Raw genomic sequence first — 20,732 nt, 5'->3', positions numbered from 1 at the left:
CAGAGTCTCACTCTGTTGCCCAGGCTAGAGTGCAGTGGCACAATCTCGTCTCACTGCAACCTCTGCCTCCCGGTTCAAGTGATTCTCCTGCCTCAGCCTCCCAAGTAGCTGGGATTACAGGCGAGTGCCACCATGTCTGGCTAATTTTTGTATTTTTAGTAGAGACGAGGTTTCAGCATGTTGGCCAGGCTGGTCTCGAACTCCTGACCTCAGATGATCCGTCCACTTTGGCCTCCCAAAGTGCTAGGATTACAGGCGTGAGTCACTGCACGTGGCCACAAGTCTTTATTAAGCACTTACTGTGTGTGTGGGGACTAAGCTAAAGGCTAGCATCAGAAAGTCAGATGAAAAAAGACATATAGACATACACAAGCCAGTAGGGCCACAAACAGAAATGAAGAGTGAACACGTGGGAAAGATTGATTCTGGCATGGAGGGAGCAGAGAGAGTAGAACACTTAGTGGCACTGATGCTGATGTTTTAAAGATGGAGGTTGAAAAACTAGGGGCGCAGGGAGAAGGAGAACAATCAAGCCCAGAACACAAAACAAGCAAAGTCACAGAGGTAAGAAAAGGACCATGGGCAGTCTTCACCTGGTGCCCTCTGCCTCCTTCGTGGTGGTTTTAGGGGCGAGGGGGAGGGGAGGGCAGTGCTGTTAGAAAGTTGGATGGTGGCTGCGAGCAGTGGCTCATGATTGTAATCCAACATTTTGGAAGGCCGAGGCAGGCAGATCACTTGAGGTTAGGAGCTCAGGACCAGCCTCAGCAACATGGTGAAACCCCGTTTCTACTAAAAATACAAAAAGTAGCTCACAGCCAGCTAAAAATACAAAAAGTGGCAGGCACCTGTAATTCCAGCTACTTGGGAGGCTGAGGCAGGAGAATCATTTGAACCCGAGAGGCGGAGGCCGCAGTGGGCTGAAATTGAGCCACTGCACTCTAGCCTGGGCAATGGAGCAAGACCCTGTCTCAAAAAAAAAAAAAAAAATGAAGAAAGAAAGATAGGATAGCATTAGACTTCCCTAAATGTCTCCCTTAGACATATATGCAGAGAGTCCCCCTCTTCGAGCAATCTGCCATGATGCCCAAGGCCCTCACAATAAGATATGTCTGACACCAAATGCCCAACAAGGCCGCCCTGAGACAGCAAGCCTATGTGTGTGTTCCGAAAACACCAACACTCTTCTAATTTACAACAGCTTACATATCTTGAAAAAGCACATGCAAGTTGAAATAATTCAAGTCAACTCTGATTTTTCCATACAAACTATCAAAATGGGAGTTAATATATAATTAAGGGTCTGATATGTTAACATTATAGAACTGGCCATTGATATCACATGTAAAAACACAAAAATAAACATTTTTTATATGCAGTAGTATGTCATTTTCTAATCACCTAAAGGAACTAGATGAGGTAACAGAGTAAACTAGAGCACCCACAGTTTTATTTATGAACCCCCGCAAAAGCTGGGCTTTGGGGTAAGGCCAGGAGTCTTTAACGCTAAATAAGATGGAGATTCATCCTCCCACCTCTGAGATAATATTTACATTTCAAATTTTAAAAGATAATACAATTTCAAAACTGGCAATATAACAATCACTTTAAGAAACTGGTCATATACAACTTAGGACCAAATGTTGTTTTAAAGTCTATTTGCTTGGGGGTAGATTTTATTACTTTTATTTTGCAGTTTCTTAGTTTCAAATAAATCTGAAAAGGCTTCCTCCTGTTTCATGAAAACCTACTCCACACTTGAACATGGCCAACCTCTGCACCAAAGTCTCTGTTCTAATATAGATTACCAGCCCATTCACACCTTTCCAGTGGCTCCCTTTTTGATCCTTAATCTTAAAACTGCCTGAGGAGCAGGTCTCATTGAATTTTGAGACGTGATCTCAAATACCACACAATGATATATGAAGAAGCAATTATGTATCTCAAGTCACTCTGAAGGTTATTTTATCAATGAAGAAATAAAGATCCCTTCCTGTATCTTCAAAGAGGTAAAAAATTAAAGCTCAAAAGACAGGTAAATAACCCCAAAGATCTACAAATAACCCAAGGTCTATGAAAGGGGTGGGGTTTGTTATTTGCCTTGATTTGGTTTGGTTAACTGAATATAAGGATATCACAAGAGGCCAGGAACCATGGTTCATGCCTGTAATTCAACACTTTGAGAGGTTGAGGTGGGTGGATCACTTGAGGTCAGAAGTTCGAGACCCGCCTGGCCAACATGGTGAAACCCATCTCTACTAAAAAAACAAAAATGAGCCGGGCATGGTGACACATGCCTGTAGTCCCAGCTACTCGTGAGACTGAGGTGGGAGACTCACTTGATCCTAGGAGGCGGAGGTTGCAGTGAGCTGAGATGGCGCCACCGCACTCCAGCCTGGGCAACAGAGCAAGAGGAAGATTACGGCTCAAAAAAAAAAAAAAAAAATCACAAGACTTCTGGGCTGTTTTTACAAATCCGTAGGGAAAATGCTATGGTGGTCTATAAGTCACTTAACTCTTTAATTCATCTTCACATAAAAATCACTATTCATCTTTTAAAATTCACTCATTTTAAAGAATGGTAGGCAAATTATTTCAAAAGCAAGCAGAGTTATATTAACTATGTCACCGATTTAGAATTAAAAAACAGGGAGACAAATATTAATACATATGTAATACATTTCTCTAACCCTAAAGAAGATAAGAAAACTAGCATAGAGGATGAATGTGAGGATATTTTTTCCCACCATGATTCAAAAACACACCTATCTTTGAAATAATGTATTAGAAAATATACACAATACATTTTTATAGTGAATGCATCAGCAGACTTGAAGGTGATGCATTACCCAGGAAAAGAGTTTAAGATGTGATGTTAGGCTCACAGCAAGAAGATCTTAAATACACATTGCAGCAATGACTAAGGACTTCAGTGGAGAAATATGTCGGCACTAGATATATTGGTATCATCTTCTGGTTCAATGGGCCAAAATAAGAAACACAAGGTTTCATCACTCTCCTGACCCACTCTCCTCAGTTTTAACTTCACCCAACACAACCCAAACTCTTCAAAATACAGTGTAAAAGAAAAAATGCCCAACATCATGAAATCTATTATCTTTTCAAATTATTTAAAGGAAAGTGTTTATAAGTAGAAATAATAAACATTGTAGCTTCCCTTGCTCCTCTAAAATGCAGATCACTTTCACTTTGGTTCTATGACTTGTAAACCTCCCTTCCTTGTTTATAAATTAAGAGCACTAAAGAGAATAGCCCACAGAACTTGTTAAAACTCCAGATGCTGGGACCCCACCCCATATAACTGAGTCTGGATCCAGAAGGTGGTTCTGACATAAAGCTTGAATTAGGAACACCATATGTGAGAAGCTCAAAACCTAGTTTTCAAAATAAAAGCATGTGCATAAATCTACATATTGACTGGATCAATGTTAAATAACATGACTCACACATAGCCTTTGAGGGGCAAGTGAACAAATCAATTAGTATCAACATCAAAAATGCTATTTCCTGCACCGAAAGTCTTTTGAATATAAATGTTGTATACCAAAATCTTAGAGAATGGAGTTGAAGAAATTTGCAAATATCAAGACTATGAAATTAAAGAAAAAGATCTAAAGAGATCATACTTTTGAAATTATACAGATGTGTTAATTTCAAAGCAGTATCACTTTAGAGACACAAAGTCATATTTTTATTGGATTCCTCTGCTACATCAGAAATGCCCTTATATGCTTTTTTCTACACTTTGAAAAAAGATTTTGTTCCACAATTAAATGTTAAAAGGATTGAACTGAATGTAAGTAGCCACCCATCCACCTACCAAAAAAGGCTCTTGTGAAAATGTTCACACAAAAAATGTGACTCTCATGCTCTATGTGTTGTTGAATTCCACTGCTATGAAAGACAGATCTGCATTTTTTTTTACACTTAATTTCTTAAAAGTGACGGTGAGGTTATACCACCATAAACCTTAATCTTAGCTGCCAGATGCGCATATACAGACATTTCCCTGATTAGCCAGGCCAAGAGAATGTGCTTCTGATAGAAGAGTCCCACGGGATATAAATAAACCTCAGGTATTTGGTTGTTTAAAGGCACAAACGCAAAGATTGGAGAACCACATGGATACTGGAAACTTCACCTGCTTCCTGGAATTGACATGTGCAAATCTAGTCAGTGTCACAGGAAGTAAAAGTGAAAGGACTGGGACCTGGTTTCAATTTCTCAGTCCACAAGCCATCATCTCGAGAGTAAATATATATTAAGAACTCATACTGCCTCATATTTCAAATATTGAATTAAGTTTATTTATTATTAAACAGTTAAGGCATATAAAAAGATAAAAATATAACATAGTAAATGTCTATGCCTCCACACAATTTAAGGGAAGAAAAAAAATCTAGCCAATGCATCTGAAACCACTTGAGCAGAGTAGCCTTTCTCCATTGCTTTAGATTAAATTTTAACTAATATTTACAACTGCTCAAATGGTCTTGCATGTTGACTTGTTCCCATAAAATCATCATATCAGCATCTAGTTCAAACTTCTGGGTTCAAATAAGGTTCAATAAAATTGAGTTCTCTGTTCTGTCTATATAATTAATGTACTTCCTTTGCTTAGAATCATCCTCAGCAATTCACATTTTCCAGTCGTGAATGGATCTCTTCTAAAAGTTTCACAACCATAGTAACAGGTCATGAGAATCACATTAATACAAAAAACTTTCTCATGATTGCACTACTTCAGCATAATGAGGTAACAACATGGAGAATATTTTTACAAGCAGGACAAGAATAGCTGCGCTCCTCTGCCAGAGTTGAATTTCCATCAGGGTTACTGTCTATCACTACAAATCCCCAGGGCTCACGGAAAAAAACAAACCTGCTCAAAGGCCTCCCTTCAAAGCACAGGTATTCCAGCCAAGGAAAGCTTCAGGAGAAACAAAAAATGAACTATTTTTTCATAGTCCCTTGAGCTGCTTAGAAAAATCCCCTCACAGATACTGCTTTAAATGTAAAAGAAAGAAATAGACGGATGACTGCCTAAATACAACTTAACCACTGTCTTTCCTCAAGAAAGGTCTCAGAAAGATAAACAAATAAGGTAATCCTCCTCAGAATTTTCATAAAACTGAATCTTGTTATCAATTTTACTTTCCAAACATAGCAGATTTTCAGGAGGCTTGCTATAAATGTAACCAGGTATAATATTTCATATTTAATAATTTGTTTCATTTTTATTTCACTGGTGTGTCTTTGCTTCCTTCCCCCACACTCCTCAATCAACCCTTTCATTACCACAGATACCTATCTGGGCATCGAACCAAGACCTCCACTGTGCCAAATGTCAGTCCTTCTGAAATTCACTACCTTTTTTTTTTTTTTTTAACTTCAGCCAGTTAAAAGCCTTGAGCAGTAGTCAGAAGAAAAGAGAAAAAGGAATTCACGTCAGAAACACATTATCCATTTCTCTATCTTCCACCCAAAGGACTATTTGTCCTCTGGTATTTTCCCCTTTGCTAACTCCACAGAGAATGACAGAGACTAGAGCCAAAAATCAAGAAAGGCTGCGACTGGCCAGAAGCAGTAGGCTGTGTCTCTTACAATTAGCCTTCCCTTGACAGGGCTCTGAGATGCTAACCTGGGGTCCAGAGGAGCTCTACCTCACAGCCCAGGGTCCCACCCCTGAAAACTACAAAAAAAGAGATAGAAGAGCTGTATGAATACAATTAATACAGTGCAAAATGTGTAAGGGACAGAATTAGGCACAAAATGAAAAAGAATCACCCAGCAGCAATGGAATAAAATGCCTTGTTAATTAGGAGATTGGGCACTCCATAGAGGTCAAATGCAGGGTTTCTAGAGTCAGATCATCTGAGTTCAAATGCCACCTCTGGCACTTCCAGACTCCATAGCCTTTATCATTGAAGAAACATTTATTGCTCACCTATTATGAGCCAGGCATTCGGCTCAGTACCAGGGAAGTATTGGTCCCTGCTCTCGGGGAGTTAATTATAGTGCAGCAGTCCCCAACCTTTTTGGCACCAGGAACCAGTTTCATGGAAGACAATTTTTCCAAGGGATGAGGGGAATGGTTTTGGGATGAAACTATTCCACCTCAGATCATCAGGCATTAGATTCTCATAAGGAGTGTGCAACCTAGATCCCTTGTGCAGTTCACCACAGGGTCTCGCTCCTATGAGAATCTAATGCTGCCGCTGACCTGATAGGAGGCAGAGCTCAGGTGGTAGTGCTTGCTCAGCCACCACTCACCTCCTGCTGTGCCACCTGGTTCCTAACAGGCAACGGACTGGTACCAGTCCAGGCCCTGGGGGTTGGGGACCCCTGTTCTAGTGGGAAGTCTATTAAAGAACACACAGTACAAGAAAAGGTGCCAGAGAGTGGTAAGAACAACACAGGGAACGTAAATACAGTGATGCAGTCAAGAGTGACTGTGAGAGCTACTTTCTAAAGTCAGCAAGGAAGATCTCAGAAGAGGTGACATTAGGCCTACATCTAAATGACAAGAAGGAACCAGCCAGGCAAAGATGGAAGAAGAGAGATGTGCGAAGGCCCTGAGGCAGACACACTGGGCCTTTGGAGAAATGGAAAGAAGGCCAGTGCCACAAATCACTTCAGTATGGCTCACATTTATCAACTGCAAAATGGTGGTTGTGAGGATTAAACTGTTAGCACCACATCTGCACACAGAATGTGTTCAATAAGTATAAGTTGCTAGAATCGTCATCATCATCATCACCAGTGAGACGCCATCATTGGAGGTGTGCAAACAGAGACTGGGTGAGCACATCACAGGCATGGCTGGGTTATAGGGCCTCTAAGGTTCCCTCAACAATTAGACCCTAGGATTAGATAAGAGAAAATGCAAAGGAAGAAATGATAAAATTATTACACGCAGGTTTCCAGCCCAAGGTCACTTAAAGAACACATTGAATTATCCAAAAATGTGAAGCTTGCCCAACTATTTCATTCATCAAATAGTTCTTTCCCAACTGAGGGTCTATAATCCCAAACTGTCAAGAACTCCACATGGAACCAGCTGACACACTGTCCTTAGCCCTGAGGTCTACTCTTTCTATGGCGCTCTGGACTAAAACCACAACAACACTGACAGCAACAGAAAAGGATGACTTATTCTATGTTACTAGGTTTAATGTATGCAATTATTGAATGAAATAGCAGTGAGGATATTCTTCGATTGCATATGTATCCCAAACCATTTTATTATTTCATGTTTAATATGTTCCAAGCACAACTTTCTGCATCACATACTCTACAGGTAATAAATTTCACTTTTTAAAAATTCTTACCCTTGGCCTATTGTTTCAAAATATTTACTAACTTGTTGAGCTTTCTGAAGCCTACTAATTAAGGCTGTTAATAATACAGTCCTTGATGATGAACTTGGCATATGGGCCTTTAAGTTAGAGAAAGGCAAGTGTACTTTTACCCAACACCAAATCCTTGATCATTATAGATCGAATTCTTTCCAGTTCCTTTCTAAAACTCACCCAAACCCAAGGCAAGTATACTACAACCATAAATAAATACATGGCTTTGTATTTTGAAACTACTTCATTACCTACCCTTGATAACTTCCTATTTGTTTAGATGGTGGGAATGGCTTTAAAATTATAAAATTAAAAAAATTATAATATTCACAAATGGCATGAAACAAAGTAATACTAAGTGAGGGCAATAAAAAAATCACAATAATTTAACATAAAATGCATATATATTTTTATTATGGCAATTTTATTATGCCAGGCTTTTGGATTGTCCAAACTCAAGGATCTGGACAGCGGAAATCACACTCTCCATCTCCCCACTCTCATCCACTTTCCCCCCAAAAAAGAAACCTGGAAGAGCAGATGAGGATCAAAATTTTCCTATAGGAAAGTGTTCCCTTTTAAAAAATGGAAAAACAACAAATTTGGCATAGAGTATGTAGACAGAGGATCTTTAAAATACATATATTATATGTAGACAATTCCTATGACTTAATCTAAACTAAAAATCCCTTAAAATATGTAAATTTTGGAGTACCATGAAATACTACCTCTGTATACTAAGCATCTGCATTAAAAGAGTCAAAAAAGTCCCTGAGAGGAAGCCAGATTGGGGCTAATGGGCTCATTCAAATCCAAATTTATCTACTGGCTTTTGCAACATAATTCAGCCAAAAGAATGTGATTCATATCTGAGCTATGTAACAACACATTTTCAATGTGTTTTGAAGTAGACGCCACCACAAAAAAAGTAATAGTCATAACCTTGGCATCTAAACATCCTAAGCAATTTGATAATCTTTAAAAATATAAGAACTTAGTAATGTGGGTTCATTGAAGAACTTTAGAAAATATAAATCATCAAAAAAAAATAGTAATAATCTCAAACACCAAGATGACCACTATTAACATTTATTGTATACTTCACTAATTTTTTAAAAAATATTTTTCACAAAAACGACTTCCTATAATACATACTTTACTTACTATATCAAGAACACATTTCTATGTTCCTACACACACACACGCACAAACACACACACACAACTGTATCACTTTTTATGAATGCTTAATCTTCCACTTTATGGATATAACCTAATTTAGTGAGCTCTACTGGGATCATGTATGATCTGTTCAGATGTGCTAGAGTAAAGAAACAGAATAGGTTTAAACAACTATTTCCCAAAGCTATTTGACTATAACATCCTTTTGTGAATTACACATTTACAATCCTAGAACTTTTGATCTTTTCAAAATACTTTGGGAAATAACGATCTAACCAATTCCTAATATTAGATTTTCATGGTGTTTACAATGTTTTCTATTATAAATGATACTGTGATCAATTTCTTAAGTATACCTTTTTATGTATTGCCTAGGGAAAAACTCTAGAAATAGAATTACTTAGTTAATTGGTATGCATGTGTTAAAAATATGTTATCATTTTTGCCAAACTGTTCTCCAGCAATATTTGAGGTTTGTCAGCCTTTTTAAAAGATAATTTTAAATTTAAATAGTTTGGGAATTTATATGTCCAATATATATACACAGTAATTCTGAAATTAGATAATTACTCTTTTAAGGACATGGTTAAAGTACAAGTTATAAATATCAAAGGTCTTACTAGAATGAAGGTTGACTCAGAAAACTATTTAGGAATATACTTCCTCACAAATTAAGGAAAATGGCAAGTATGGAGACATTAAATCGTCTCTCTTCCATTTTCCTCTGTTATATTTACATATGCCTGAATATGTATTCCATACTCCTAAGAAGATATTAATAATCCCTTACATTTTTATACCACTAAAACATTTAAAACAAAAAGAACTTTACAGGAAGAGAACATCCTCAAAGCATATTTTAAAACAAGATATTAAGCTATACCTTCAAAAGACCCATCAAGCTACTCAATAGTTGCTACATATTTACAGCCAAATCTATAATAACTAAAATCTTTATCAATCAATCAACACAGGTATCATGGAGGAAAATGTGTATTCTAAGATAGTTAATTTAGATCTTCTTTTCACTATGTATTTCTACAGTTTCACATAATAAGAAGTAAGCTCCTAACATAACATAAAGATGGTTCACACAGCAAATACAGGCTTTGGGTTCCTTTTTTGTCTTTAAAGTGACACTGGATGTAATTTTATACCTCAAAGTAACTTTTCAAAGTTACTTAAGTATAGTGTTCACACTCAGGGTGGAGTTCTGTGTAATTTTCAAAGCTGAGAAGTGTTCTGCCTGTTCAAAAATATCTCCCCTTTGAGTTTGTCTCAGAATCATATTTGAAGCTTTTTAAAAATACAGAAATTTTTCTTCAATGGGTCTGGAATGGAGCCAATGCATCTGCGTTTTTTAAAACTCCCCAGTTGATTCATCTGTACAGCCAGAGTCAAAAAGCACTCAGTTATATAAAAAGATTGGAGGAGGGGGTTGTATCCTGAGGACCCCGATTTAACTGTTCACATGAAAACCATGAATCTGAGTCTGGTTTATTAGATTACCTAGGTGAAAATTTTACCTTGAGAAGGTTCATAAGATGTTTCAAGGTAGGACACCTGTTGGCCTATCAATGGCTACCAACAGGGATGGGGGTGAGGATATATGGTAATGAAATCAAACTGTGAAAGGATCCTTCCTGCCAGAAACTGTGGCACTTCCTACATTAAGCATATAATCCCTTCATTTTCCAAAAAATAGAAAGAAAAATGCTCAGTTATATTTTGTTTTAATGGAGTAGTCTTCCAAATGAACAACCTTTAGCTATAAGCAGCAGTTTCACTAAGCAATGCCAGTCAACATACAGTGAGACAAAATTCTGTTAAGAAAGGATAGGACACTCAGAGATATTATACCTTTTACATATACCTTTTACAAAATTATAGTCATTTGTCAGAATTCAGTTTCTCGAAAGAACTTCACCTCCAAGAAGTGCTTGCAAGAACAATGCAAATCAATATAAGAAATATAGGTTTTCTAAATACATAAAAATCCATAACTGTCTTGAGCTTCCTTTACCTACCAGATCTGGACTTAATGATATCACTGAATTCGTTCTGCCCATTGTCAGGACTGGCTTCATGTTCTCCATACTTGGCCATCTTGCCTGAGTTTCAAGATAATCCAAAAACTTTACCCAGTCCTCTTTCTAAGACTTTCAACTTCCTACGATGGTTCAGCTTGACATCAATACCTAAAAGGAAAAGGGAAAGTACTGACTTGAAAAAACATATTTATATCTTTTATATACAATTATGCATAGTAACTATTCATTCACCAAATATTGAGTGCCTGTCATGTGTAAAGCACTGAGCCAGGGAATGGGGTTATGACTATCAACAAGAGACATAACCTCTGCCATTATGGAGCTTACACACACTAAGCAATTAATTATACAATGAATTATTTCATTACAATACTGATAGACTACAAATCATACAAAGGAGAAGTATAGAAGAAGCAAAGGAGAAGCATATTCTACTAAGTACAAAGAGCATACAGCAGAGGAATCTGACCTGTCCTGGGCAATTAGAGAAGGCTTTCTTAAAGAGACATTTGAGCCAAGCCTTTAAATATGATAAGAATTTAATTAGCCAAAAAGGGAAACACAAAGAGAAAAGGTAAGAGCTTCCCATGCAAAGTGGCAGAAGGAATCATGGAGCAGTCAAAGAGTGGAGCACAAGCCAGTGTTTCTGGAAGGAAGACAGCCAAGAGACAAGTGTACCTGTTGAACCAGGTGAGGAAGCTGGGCAGGACCAGGGACAGGACCATGGAGAACAGGTCAAGGGTTTGTGTCTTTATCTGAAGAGCAATGGGGAGCCAGTAGATGGTTTGAAAGAGGGAACCAACATTGTCAAATTGGCCTTTTTAAAAGATCATCAAGGGCCGGGCGCGGTGGCTTACGCTTGTAATCCCAGCACTTTGGGAGACCGAGGCGGGTGGATCACGAGGTCAGGAGTTCGAGACCAGCCTGGCCAGCATGGTGAAACTCCGTCTCTACTAAAAATACCAAAAAAACTTAGCCAGGCATGGTGGTGTGCACCTGTAATCCCAGCTACTCAGGAGGCTAATGCAGGAGAACTGCTTGAACCTGAGAGGTGGAAGTTGCAGTGAGCTGAGATCATGCCACTGCACTCCGCCCTGGGCAACAAGAGTGAGACTCTGTCTCAAAAAAAAAAAGAAAAGAAAAGAAAAGAAAAATCATGGCTTGTAGGCAGACCATGGTAATATGTCGGGAACCAGTGAAGACTATGGCAGAATATAGCAAAATGCTAATTAAGGAACCTAGGCCATGGGTATATGAATGTTGAATGAAAATTTCTTGCAACTCTTCTGTATGTCTGAGAATGTTTTCATAGTAATATGTTGGGGAAAAATTCCTAACCTTAACCAAGTGATCAAAATTAACATAACCAATCATGGGGCATCATGCAATTCAATGGAAAATTACCACATCATCTACACAATATCCTTGCCAAGATGTTGAACATGAATCTTCTCATAAGCAGACAAATCTAGACTGTGGCTAGTTTTCAAAAAAAATGACCTGGTCTCTTCAAAACTGTCAGTGTCTTGAAAACCAAAATTACCTGGGAGAGGGGGAACTTTGTGAATTAAAGGAGACTAAACAAACATAACAACTAAATGTAATCTTTGATTGAATTCAGAATTTTAAAATAAAACATTTTGAGGATCATTTGAAAAATCTGAATTTGGACTATGTAATAGACAATATTATTGTATCAATGTTAAATTTCTTTAACATTAGTTAATGGTATTGTAGCAGGAGAATGTCTTTGTAAGACATATGGTGAAATATTTAGCAATGAAGTGTGATGGCATCTTTAACTTAAGTTCAAACAGAATAGCATATATCTGTCTATATTGATACATACATATTTAGTTTGATATATGTATGTAGATGTATATATGCATATACACACAGACAAGCAGAAAGATGCAGCAAATATTGTAAAATAAGTGGGAAAACTAGGCCGGGCATGGTGGCTCACGCCTCTAATCCCAGCACTTAGGGAGGCCAAGGCAGGTGGATCACCTGACTTCAGGAGTTCGAGACCAGCCTGGCCAACATGGTGAAACCCCGTCTCCACTAAAAAAAAATACAAAAATTAGCTGGGTGTGGTGGCGGGTGCCTGTAATCCCAGCTACTTGGGAGACTGAGGCAGGAGAATCACTTGAATCCAGGAGGCAGAGGCTATAGTGAGCCAAAATTGCGCTATTACACTCCAGCCTGGGTGACAAGAGCGAAACTCCATCTCAAAAAAAAAAAAAATAAAGTAAGTGGGAAAACTAGTTTAAGGGCATCTGGGGCTAGGCGAGGTAGCTCACACCTGTAATCACAGTAATTTGGGAAGCTGAAGCAAGAGGATTACTTGAGCCCAGAAGTTTGAGACCAGCCTAGGCAACATGGTGAGACCTTGTCTCTACTCCATGTAAATAAAAATTTAAAAGAATAAAATAAAAAGGACATCTGGGTGTTTATTGTGCTAGTCTTTCTATTGTAATATTATAGGCAGGAAACAATTGTGGTCTAAACAAGAATAGATGGAAAGAAATGGGTGAATATGTGGGATATTTAGATATCAAAGAAAGTCAATAGGATTTGGGAACTGATTGGATATGAGGGATTCATATCCAATGTGCAAAATGTACAAAACAACTCCCCAGTTTTGGCTTCAGCAGTTAGGTGAAGTGTGAGTCATTGAGCTGGGGAACACTGAGGATAGTGGGCTGGGAGAAAGGAATCATCAATGTGGTTTGGACTCACAGAGCTTGAGGTGCCTCTGAGTTATATAAGCAGAGATGACAAAAAGATAGTTGGGCTCAGCATGGTGGCTCATGCCTGTAATCCCAGCTCTTTGGAAGACTGAGGCAGGCAGATCACTTGAGGTCCAGAGTTCAAGACCAACCCAGCTAACACTTGAGATCAGGAGTTTGAGACCAGTCTGGCTAACATGGCGAAACCCTGTCTCTACTAAAAATATAAAAATTAGCCAGGCATGGTGGCAAACATCTGCAATCCCAGCTACTCAGGAGGCTGAGGCAGGGAAATTGGTTGAATTCAGGAGGTGGAGGTTGCAGTGAGTCGAGATCGCTGCCACTGCACTCCAGTCTTGACGAACGAGTGGGTAAGACTTCATCTCAAAAAAAAAGAGAGAGAGAATTGGATATAAAGAATTGGATCATCAATTTGACAGATTTTATGACAGTCTAAGAAACTTTTTTCATTTTTTATACGCTCTACTACTGCTAAAAATTTATGGATTATTATGTGATTACGTTCTTTCATTCAACTACATAACTATAAAGGATTTGCTAAATTCTTAAGTGTATTTTATTATATTCAAGAACCAAAAACTTTGTTCAGAAGAATGTCTATAAAAGTTTATTATGGAAAATTAAGTTTGCCCAAGGAAAAATTCTCTTTCCTGGAAAGATCTACAGTGTATCACTTTGGAGTGGTAAGTCTAATGCTTTTCTTCACAATTGGTCTTAGCCAAGATCTCCACTTCTATGCTTCCCAAAGCCTTTATTCACCCATAAAAGAGAAAAGTAAACTTTTTACACACTACTATATTCCATTTGCACACTATCAGTAATATTTCTTCACTATAATGTTTCACTTGACACTCTCCTCAAGGTGATTTTTCAAATTTTCTCTTCTTGATAATGAAAAGCCCTTACAAGTTGCCAAAGATACAGCAGAAAAGGTGATCAGAGTACAGGGGAAAATGGGGAGAAAGAAGAATAACAGAAGGCTATTTAAGTACTGATAGCCACTGAGGTTACTTGTTGCCATTAATGGCCAGAGGAATTTGAGTAAACTTAAGGCAGACGATGACTCCTTCTAATTGCCAAATGCAGCATCTTTGGTTTTCAGGAGACAGAATCAAAGTTTCACCACGAACAATGTATCCCAGTGTGACTCTCCCTCTTCCACACCGATAAAACGGAGGGAACACCATCTTCACAGAAGGCTAGGTGAGAAACTGAGAATCAATGAATGAGATGTTGCTTTAGAAGCTTTAAGCCCTATATAAATGCAATTTATTGTTACCTCTGCCCTAGATTTCCCTTCCCTCAAAATGATATTCTGTAAAATTTAGCCAGATGTTCTTACTGAAACCGATCCAGTCAAATCGATATTCACTAACTCTCCCTTCAGAATGCTTCCGGCTGTCATATAGACCACAAGGCAAGAATGTATGAAATAAACATAAGGTGTTTAAAAAATAAACATAAGGTGATGGCCTTAAAGACAAAACTAATGTTTTAATTTTTTAAGATTTAGGAATTACACAGTGAATATATGTATATAATTTTTATTTTGTACTATATTTTACGTATATAGCACATATATATCCAACAGTGTGCATTTTGATGGAAATGCTGTGTAAATTGAAACACTATTCATTAATTTACTCTAGGAACCAAAACCTAGGAATGCTCAAGACAGTAGAATAGGAAGCCAAGCGCACAAGAGTTTCCTGCTCTGCTTGAAACACAGTAAAAGAAAACCGTGAGTGCCAAGAACTACCATTTACAAAAAAAAAAAAAAAGGCGCTCCAGGGAAGGTTAATACTACTGTGATTAATACTGTTTACAGGGCCAATAAATTTTAGGTAAACACCCAAAGGAGAGTTAAAGTGTTGTCTCATCGGTCCCATAAAGGCTGATAAAAGGGGCGGGGAATGGTTCCACGTTAACCCTGGCCGTCACCGCAGAAGTACCCACAAGCTTTGCATTCCTCCAGCTCTCCCCTGACCCTGAGCTATCTGCAGGCTGCGTCTTCCCATGCCCACAGCCAACGAACCGGGAGGACCCAGATCGACTTCCTGAGGCCGGTGCAATTTACAAAGGAATGGATGCTGTCGCTGCCGCCCGGGAGGGAGGCCGGGAGCTCCGGATCAGACCTAGGGAATCCGGCCTCCCCAGCGCTCCGTGCGCTCTGGCCGCCGCGACCGCTGCACTGACCCTCCCAACCGCGGCATGGGGAACTGGCCCGCAAGGCCCTGGTGATCCAGGTGATCTGAAGGCTGGGAAAGAGGAGGCCCTGTCCTGGACACCTCAGAGAGCGGGGTCGTGGAGTTAGAACCCGGGCTCTGCAGTTCATTGTAAAACAAAGTGCTGGTCCCACGGCTCTCTGGGAGGTCGGGCAACGTTTTCTCCCTCCTCCTTGAAAAACGCACTGGAATGAGTCCCTTTCGTAATCTGAGGCTTGGAGAAAAAAAAATCCCCTTGAACAACCTGCGATCTAAAAGTTGCACAGCCTTCAGCTGGTGCTTTGTTGGTTTTTAAGTGGCCTTGAGCAACCAGAACCTCGGACCCCGGGCCGAAGAGGGGCATGGATTACCTTGTCAGTTGCAGCAAGAGATCCCCAGAGTCCGGAAAAGGACAGCCGGCGACTGCGCCGGACTACACACCAATGGGGCGCCCCCCTCCTCCTGTCCCCTCAGCCTCTCCACGGCCGCTGGCAGGGAGCTTGGCGATCGCGCCACACTCTCCGGAGTCCCACCCTTGGGAGCAGCAACCACCCAGAGGTCAAGCATGCTCCCCGCCGGGCGGCTAGCTGGGAAGCGCTTTGCTGGCCGCCGACCACACAGTCACCCTCTGCCCACCCTCTCCTGTGGACACCGCCGGGGCCCCGCCTTCCCCGGGCCCGGGTGTCTGTGACAGACTCTCCTAGGAGGCCACGTCCCCTCTTGCAAATCACTGGCCCAGCGCCCTGCACCACGCGATGCACGGAGGGCGACCCTGTCACCCCGGCGGGGAGGAGGATTGGGGAGCAGGGAGGCAGTACAGAGCCGGTCAGAGAAGTTTGAATCGTTCACAACTAGTACGGATCCCCAGCTCTCCACGCCTCCGGCATTCTCTCTCGCACCGCGGGAAGCTAAACTGAGGCCCCGAGGAAAGGGCACGCAAAAGTTACTCCCATCTTCGACTCTGGGACTTGGGAAGGAGCTCGGGACGCCGATCCCACGCGGAAGAACCGCAGAAAGCCATCCTCCTCCCGGTCCCCGCCCCATTCCCTCGGGGGCTGTAGTCACATTACCAGCCCTAGGCTTCAATAATGCATGGGCTTACCTGGTGCCCGCGGGCCGCCTCGCCTGCCGGCCGCCACCGCCGCACCCCGAGCTGGCCAAGGGCTCCTCTAGGAGTTTGAGACGGAGTAATCGCGGGGGTGTGTGCGAGTGTGAGTTTAGTGGTGCGATGTATTTTTTTAAAAAATAAAACTTGGAGAAGCAGACAAGATCCGAAATTAAAGAAAAAAAAAAAGAAAGAAAGAAAGAAAAAGAAATTGACACCCGACTGAAAACGCCCCTTACTTGTGCAATCTTCCTGCCTGGTAGTTCCGCCAAAAACAAAACAGTCAAAGCGCAAACCTGGAACGGGCGCGCAGGCACCAAGTTTGCCAAACGCCACAGAGTTTTCCGTCTGCAGAAATGACCCAAAAGAAGGGGGGCGCCGCTCCCCGTGATCCCCCAATCGGCTTCTGGAGCCAGAGGCTCCTCCTCGCCCCTCGGCGGGAGAAAGCCCGCGGCCGGCTGCTGCTGCCCGCTTCCCTCCTCCGAGGAAAAACGACTCCACAACTTTGTGCGCGAGAGCGCCTCGCTCCTCCGGCTCCTCCTCCTCCTCCTCCCCGCTGCGGGCCTGCCCCTTTGTTGCAGCCCAGCGCAGGCGGAGGAGGAGGGAGGGTGGGGCGCAGGACCGCTGGATCGCTCGTTGCCGCCCCAACTCCCCGGGAACAGGCTCGCCTCCGGGCAGCCGGGGGTCCGCTCTCCCCAGGAGAAGGGAGCAGATCAGCGCCAGCCCTCCGGCCCGCGCCTTTGCAGCGCTCCGGCTCCCCTTTGGCTCTCTCGCCCGGCCGCCGCCGGCCCAGCAACTTTGTTCCAGGAGATCAGCCCCACTACGCTCCAGGGTCAGCGTCCGCCGGGCCTCGGCAGTGACCGCGGTCACCGTGTCGGGAACTTGGCGCCCCAAGTCACCTGACCGCGCGCCCCGTCAATCAGCGCAGGCCCTGCGCACCCTCCCAGCCCGCAGCAGCCGGGCTCGGCGCTTGGCTGGCCTGGGGCGCGCGCTCCAGTGTGAACCGTGCGTGCCGGGAGCCGGGAGTCCGGAGACCTAAGCCCGAATGGATGCCTCGAGCAGACACAATTCCCCTTATTCAGATTATCTGAAAATGTGAGTCACGTCCCCCTAGGCAAAACAGGTCTCTAGTTAGGGCGATTTTTTTTTTAAGAGATAAATTCCAGTCTGCCTTCCAACTCACCCCATCTCAGTTTGCTGACGTTGCTGATTTTTTTAACCCTAGTTCCAACCGTACATTTATTTTACATTATTTCTCTAGTGTCGTTTTTAATATTAAAAAAGAAGTTTTCTCTTACATTAGTTTGTATTACAAGTAGTGTTTGTGCTGACCTTATTTTTCTGTTTTCCAATATGCACACACAAACGCACATGGGGAAGCTTGAGAGATTGACCAAAAACTATCTGGGAAGAAATGAGCTCGTGATGTGTGTGCATTTTTCTTATTTACACATTTCATTGCTCGTGTGTTCCTGTGATTGTTTTACACGATCAGCACACGTGGGAGGGGAAAGAAAACAACAACTTGAGTTCCTAGTTCGTATTAACAGAGAAAAGCATGGTTGATACTCGAGCGTCGGCTTATTGCTGGCTTAATATTTGAGTTAATTTACACGACAGTAAAGATTAAACCACTAGGGGCCTTAAAGGAATTTTCAGAAAGAGTTTACTCGTCTTTTGTTTTAGTGAAAGGTTCCCCCATCCATCCCTAAGTGCTCCAGGGAGGGGGCAGGTAGGAGATTCCCAAAAGAGACTCTTCCTTATAAGGTTTCTAGGACAGCTTCCTTCCTTTTGATGACTTTCTACGTATAAGCCAAATGAAATCCGAAGGATTAACTTGAAATGGGTATGATTTTACTCATTCACTTCATTCATTCATTTAACAAGCATCAGTTTATGGCTGTCAGGTCTGCTGGTTCTATGGATAATGCAAAGATAAATCTGATAGTGATCTTACCCTTAAAGAACTTGGAATGTAGTAGGTGAGATAAGGCATGTAAAGAAGTAAATATATACAAGATCCGGGAGATAAATGGCATAAGAAAAGAACAGATCAAGTGCTAGCTGAGTATGGTCACATAGAGGGACGCCAGGATTTGTTTTTTGTTTGTTTGTTTGTTTTTAATTTTTTGACAGAGTCTCTCTCTGTTGACCAAGCTGCAGTGCAGTAGCGCGATCTCGCCCACTGCAAGCTCCGCCTCCCGGGTTCACGCCATTCTCCTGCCTCAGCCTCTCTAGTAGCTGGGACTACAGGCGCCCACCACCACGCCCGTCTAATTTTTTGTATTTTTAGTAGAGACGGGATTTCGCCATGTTAGCCAGGATGGTCTCAATCTCCAGACCTCGTGATCCGCCCGCCTCGGCCTTCCAAAGTGCTGGGATTACAGGCGTGAGCCACCGCCAGGCCCCCAGGTTTTTTTAACTGATCATTTTGCAGACACCAAAAGTTGCTTCTCACTCACTGTATCCTGGTTGAGTTGATGAAACTCAGACTTTCTCCTTCAAAATAGATAATAAGGGCACACTGAAGTGTTTGAGGGTGTTGTCACTTAAAATTTGTGACGCACTTCACAATTTACAAAGTACTTTAATACATCATTTTAGCTCAAAAATTTTGAGAAACACGTTTAGGGTCCTATGATTTCTGGTATTGTAAGCTCTGAGGAGATGTTTAGTCGAGCTTCCTCAACTCCTGTAAGAGATGGAACATGAGGCCAACAGCCACCTTCTGTGCAGGAGTGACCTGCCCGGCATATCAGCCATGGTGGCTTACAGCCAGTTTTACCTGGGGACCTGTGCCCTGTTTCTAGCCCTTCCTTCTCTCCAGGCAGAGACTGATGCTCTTTGTAGATAATGAGCAAAAGAGGCTAAAGAAATTCTTGTTGACTGGGTGCAGTGGCTCACGCCTGTGATCCCAGCACTTTGGGAGGTCGAGGCAGGTGGATCATCTGAGGTCGGGAGTTCAAGATCAGCCTGGCCAACATGGAGAAACTCTGTCTCTCTAAAAATACAAAAATTAGCTGGGCATGGTGGTGCCTGCCTGTAATCCCAGCTACTCAGGAGGCTGAGGCATGGGAATTGCTTAAACCCCGGGGTGGAGGTTGCAGTGAGCCAAGATGGCACCACTACACTCCAGCCTGGGTGACAGAGCAAGACTCTGTCAGAAAGAAAGAAAGAGAGAAAGAGAGAAATAAAAGGAGGGAGGGAGGGAAGGAAGAGGAAGGGAAGGAGGGAGGGAGGGAGGGAGGGTGAGAGGGAGGAATTCTTATTGATGGAACGATCAAGAGATCTCAAGCTGGTCCTGTGCTGGTCCTGTCCTCCAACACTTTCTTTATTTGGTAGGGAAACCACATTTGGTGGGCGATCTTGACCACAGAGGGCTTTATTTCCATACAGCACAGTGGGATCTTCCTTTATATCCAGAGAATCTAGGTGAGGCGCGGTGGAGACAGGCCTCTGAAGTAATGGGCCTGCAAGGAGGATGCCCAGTGGGGTTTTGTCTGCTCATCCCAAAGATCAGCTCACTGTAGAACATCTGGAAAGAATGATAGGAATGTGACCCTGGGTCTACTGTTAACCCAAAGTCAGAATTGCCCTGCAGTCACCATAGAATGGTGAAAATTAAGGAAAACAGAGTTAGTTCACTGGAGGAGAGAAAGCCTGTGACAAAGGAGAAAATTATGATATGAGTAGTGTATATATAGATTCATATATAAAGATATATGTATATGTGTGTATAGTGTATATAGACATGATTCACATAAATATTGTTCATATACAGGGACCTGCATCCTAATATAAGAACCAAAAAGAAAACATTTGCTACTAAACTTTGTGCAAGACTGTATAAATGCAGTTTCTCTTTAAACAGTAGACATGGGAAAATACACAATGTATAAAAAAATCAAGACACTTCCTTAGCTTTACCTTTACTATTGACTATGATTAAAGCCCCACATATAAGCATTTAAGAGAGGAGGAAAGGTTAGAGAATTTAGCCTTTCTTATATTTTTCAGGTGAAAAAAGTATAAATCTGGAGCTTGTGTGTAATAGATAGTGGATTTTTG

General features: G+C 41.7%; 1 protein-coding gene across 2 annotated transcripts in view; it reads right to left on the bottom strand.

The window, feature by feature from the left end:
- The window catches only part of UTRN (utrophin), a 576,786-nt gene extending 559,988 nt beyond the window's left edge, over positions 1 to 16,798 (bottom strand). For both annotated transcript variants that reach the window (XM_015137213.3, XM_077999492.1), the window contains exons 1-2: positions 16,662 to 16,798; positions 10,579 to 10,749 (exon numbers count right to left, since the gene is read on the bottom strand). In XM_015137213.3, coding sequence (XP_014992699.3) covers positions 10,579 to 10,657 — 79 coding nt within the window. In that variant the 5' untranslated portion in view covers positions 10,658 to 10,749; positions 16,662 to 16,798. The remainder of the gene's footprint in view (positions 1 to 10,578; positions 10,750 to 16,661) is intronic.
- Positions 16,799 to 20,732: the final 3,934 nt, after the last annotated feature.

This window comes from Macaca mulatta, chromosome 4 (genome assembly GCF_049350105.2).
Source record: "Macaca mulatta isolate MMU2019108-1 chromosome 4, T2T-MMU8v2.0, whole genome shotgun sequence".
Taxonomy (NCBI): domain Eukaryota; kingdom Metazoa; phylum Chordata; class Mammalia; order Primates; family Cercopithecidae; genus Macaca; species Macaca mulatta.
The sequence above is the reverse complement of the archived record's forward strand: the minus strand, read 5'-3'. Positions and strand labels throughout refer to the sequence as shown.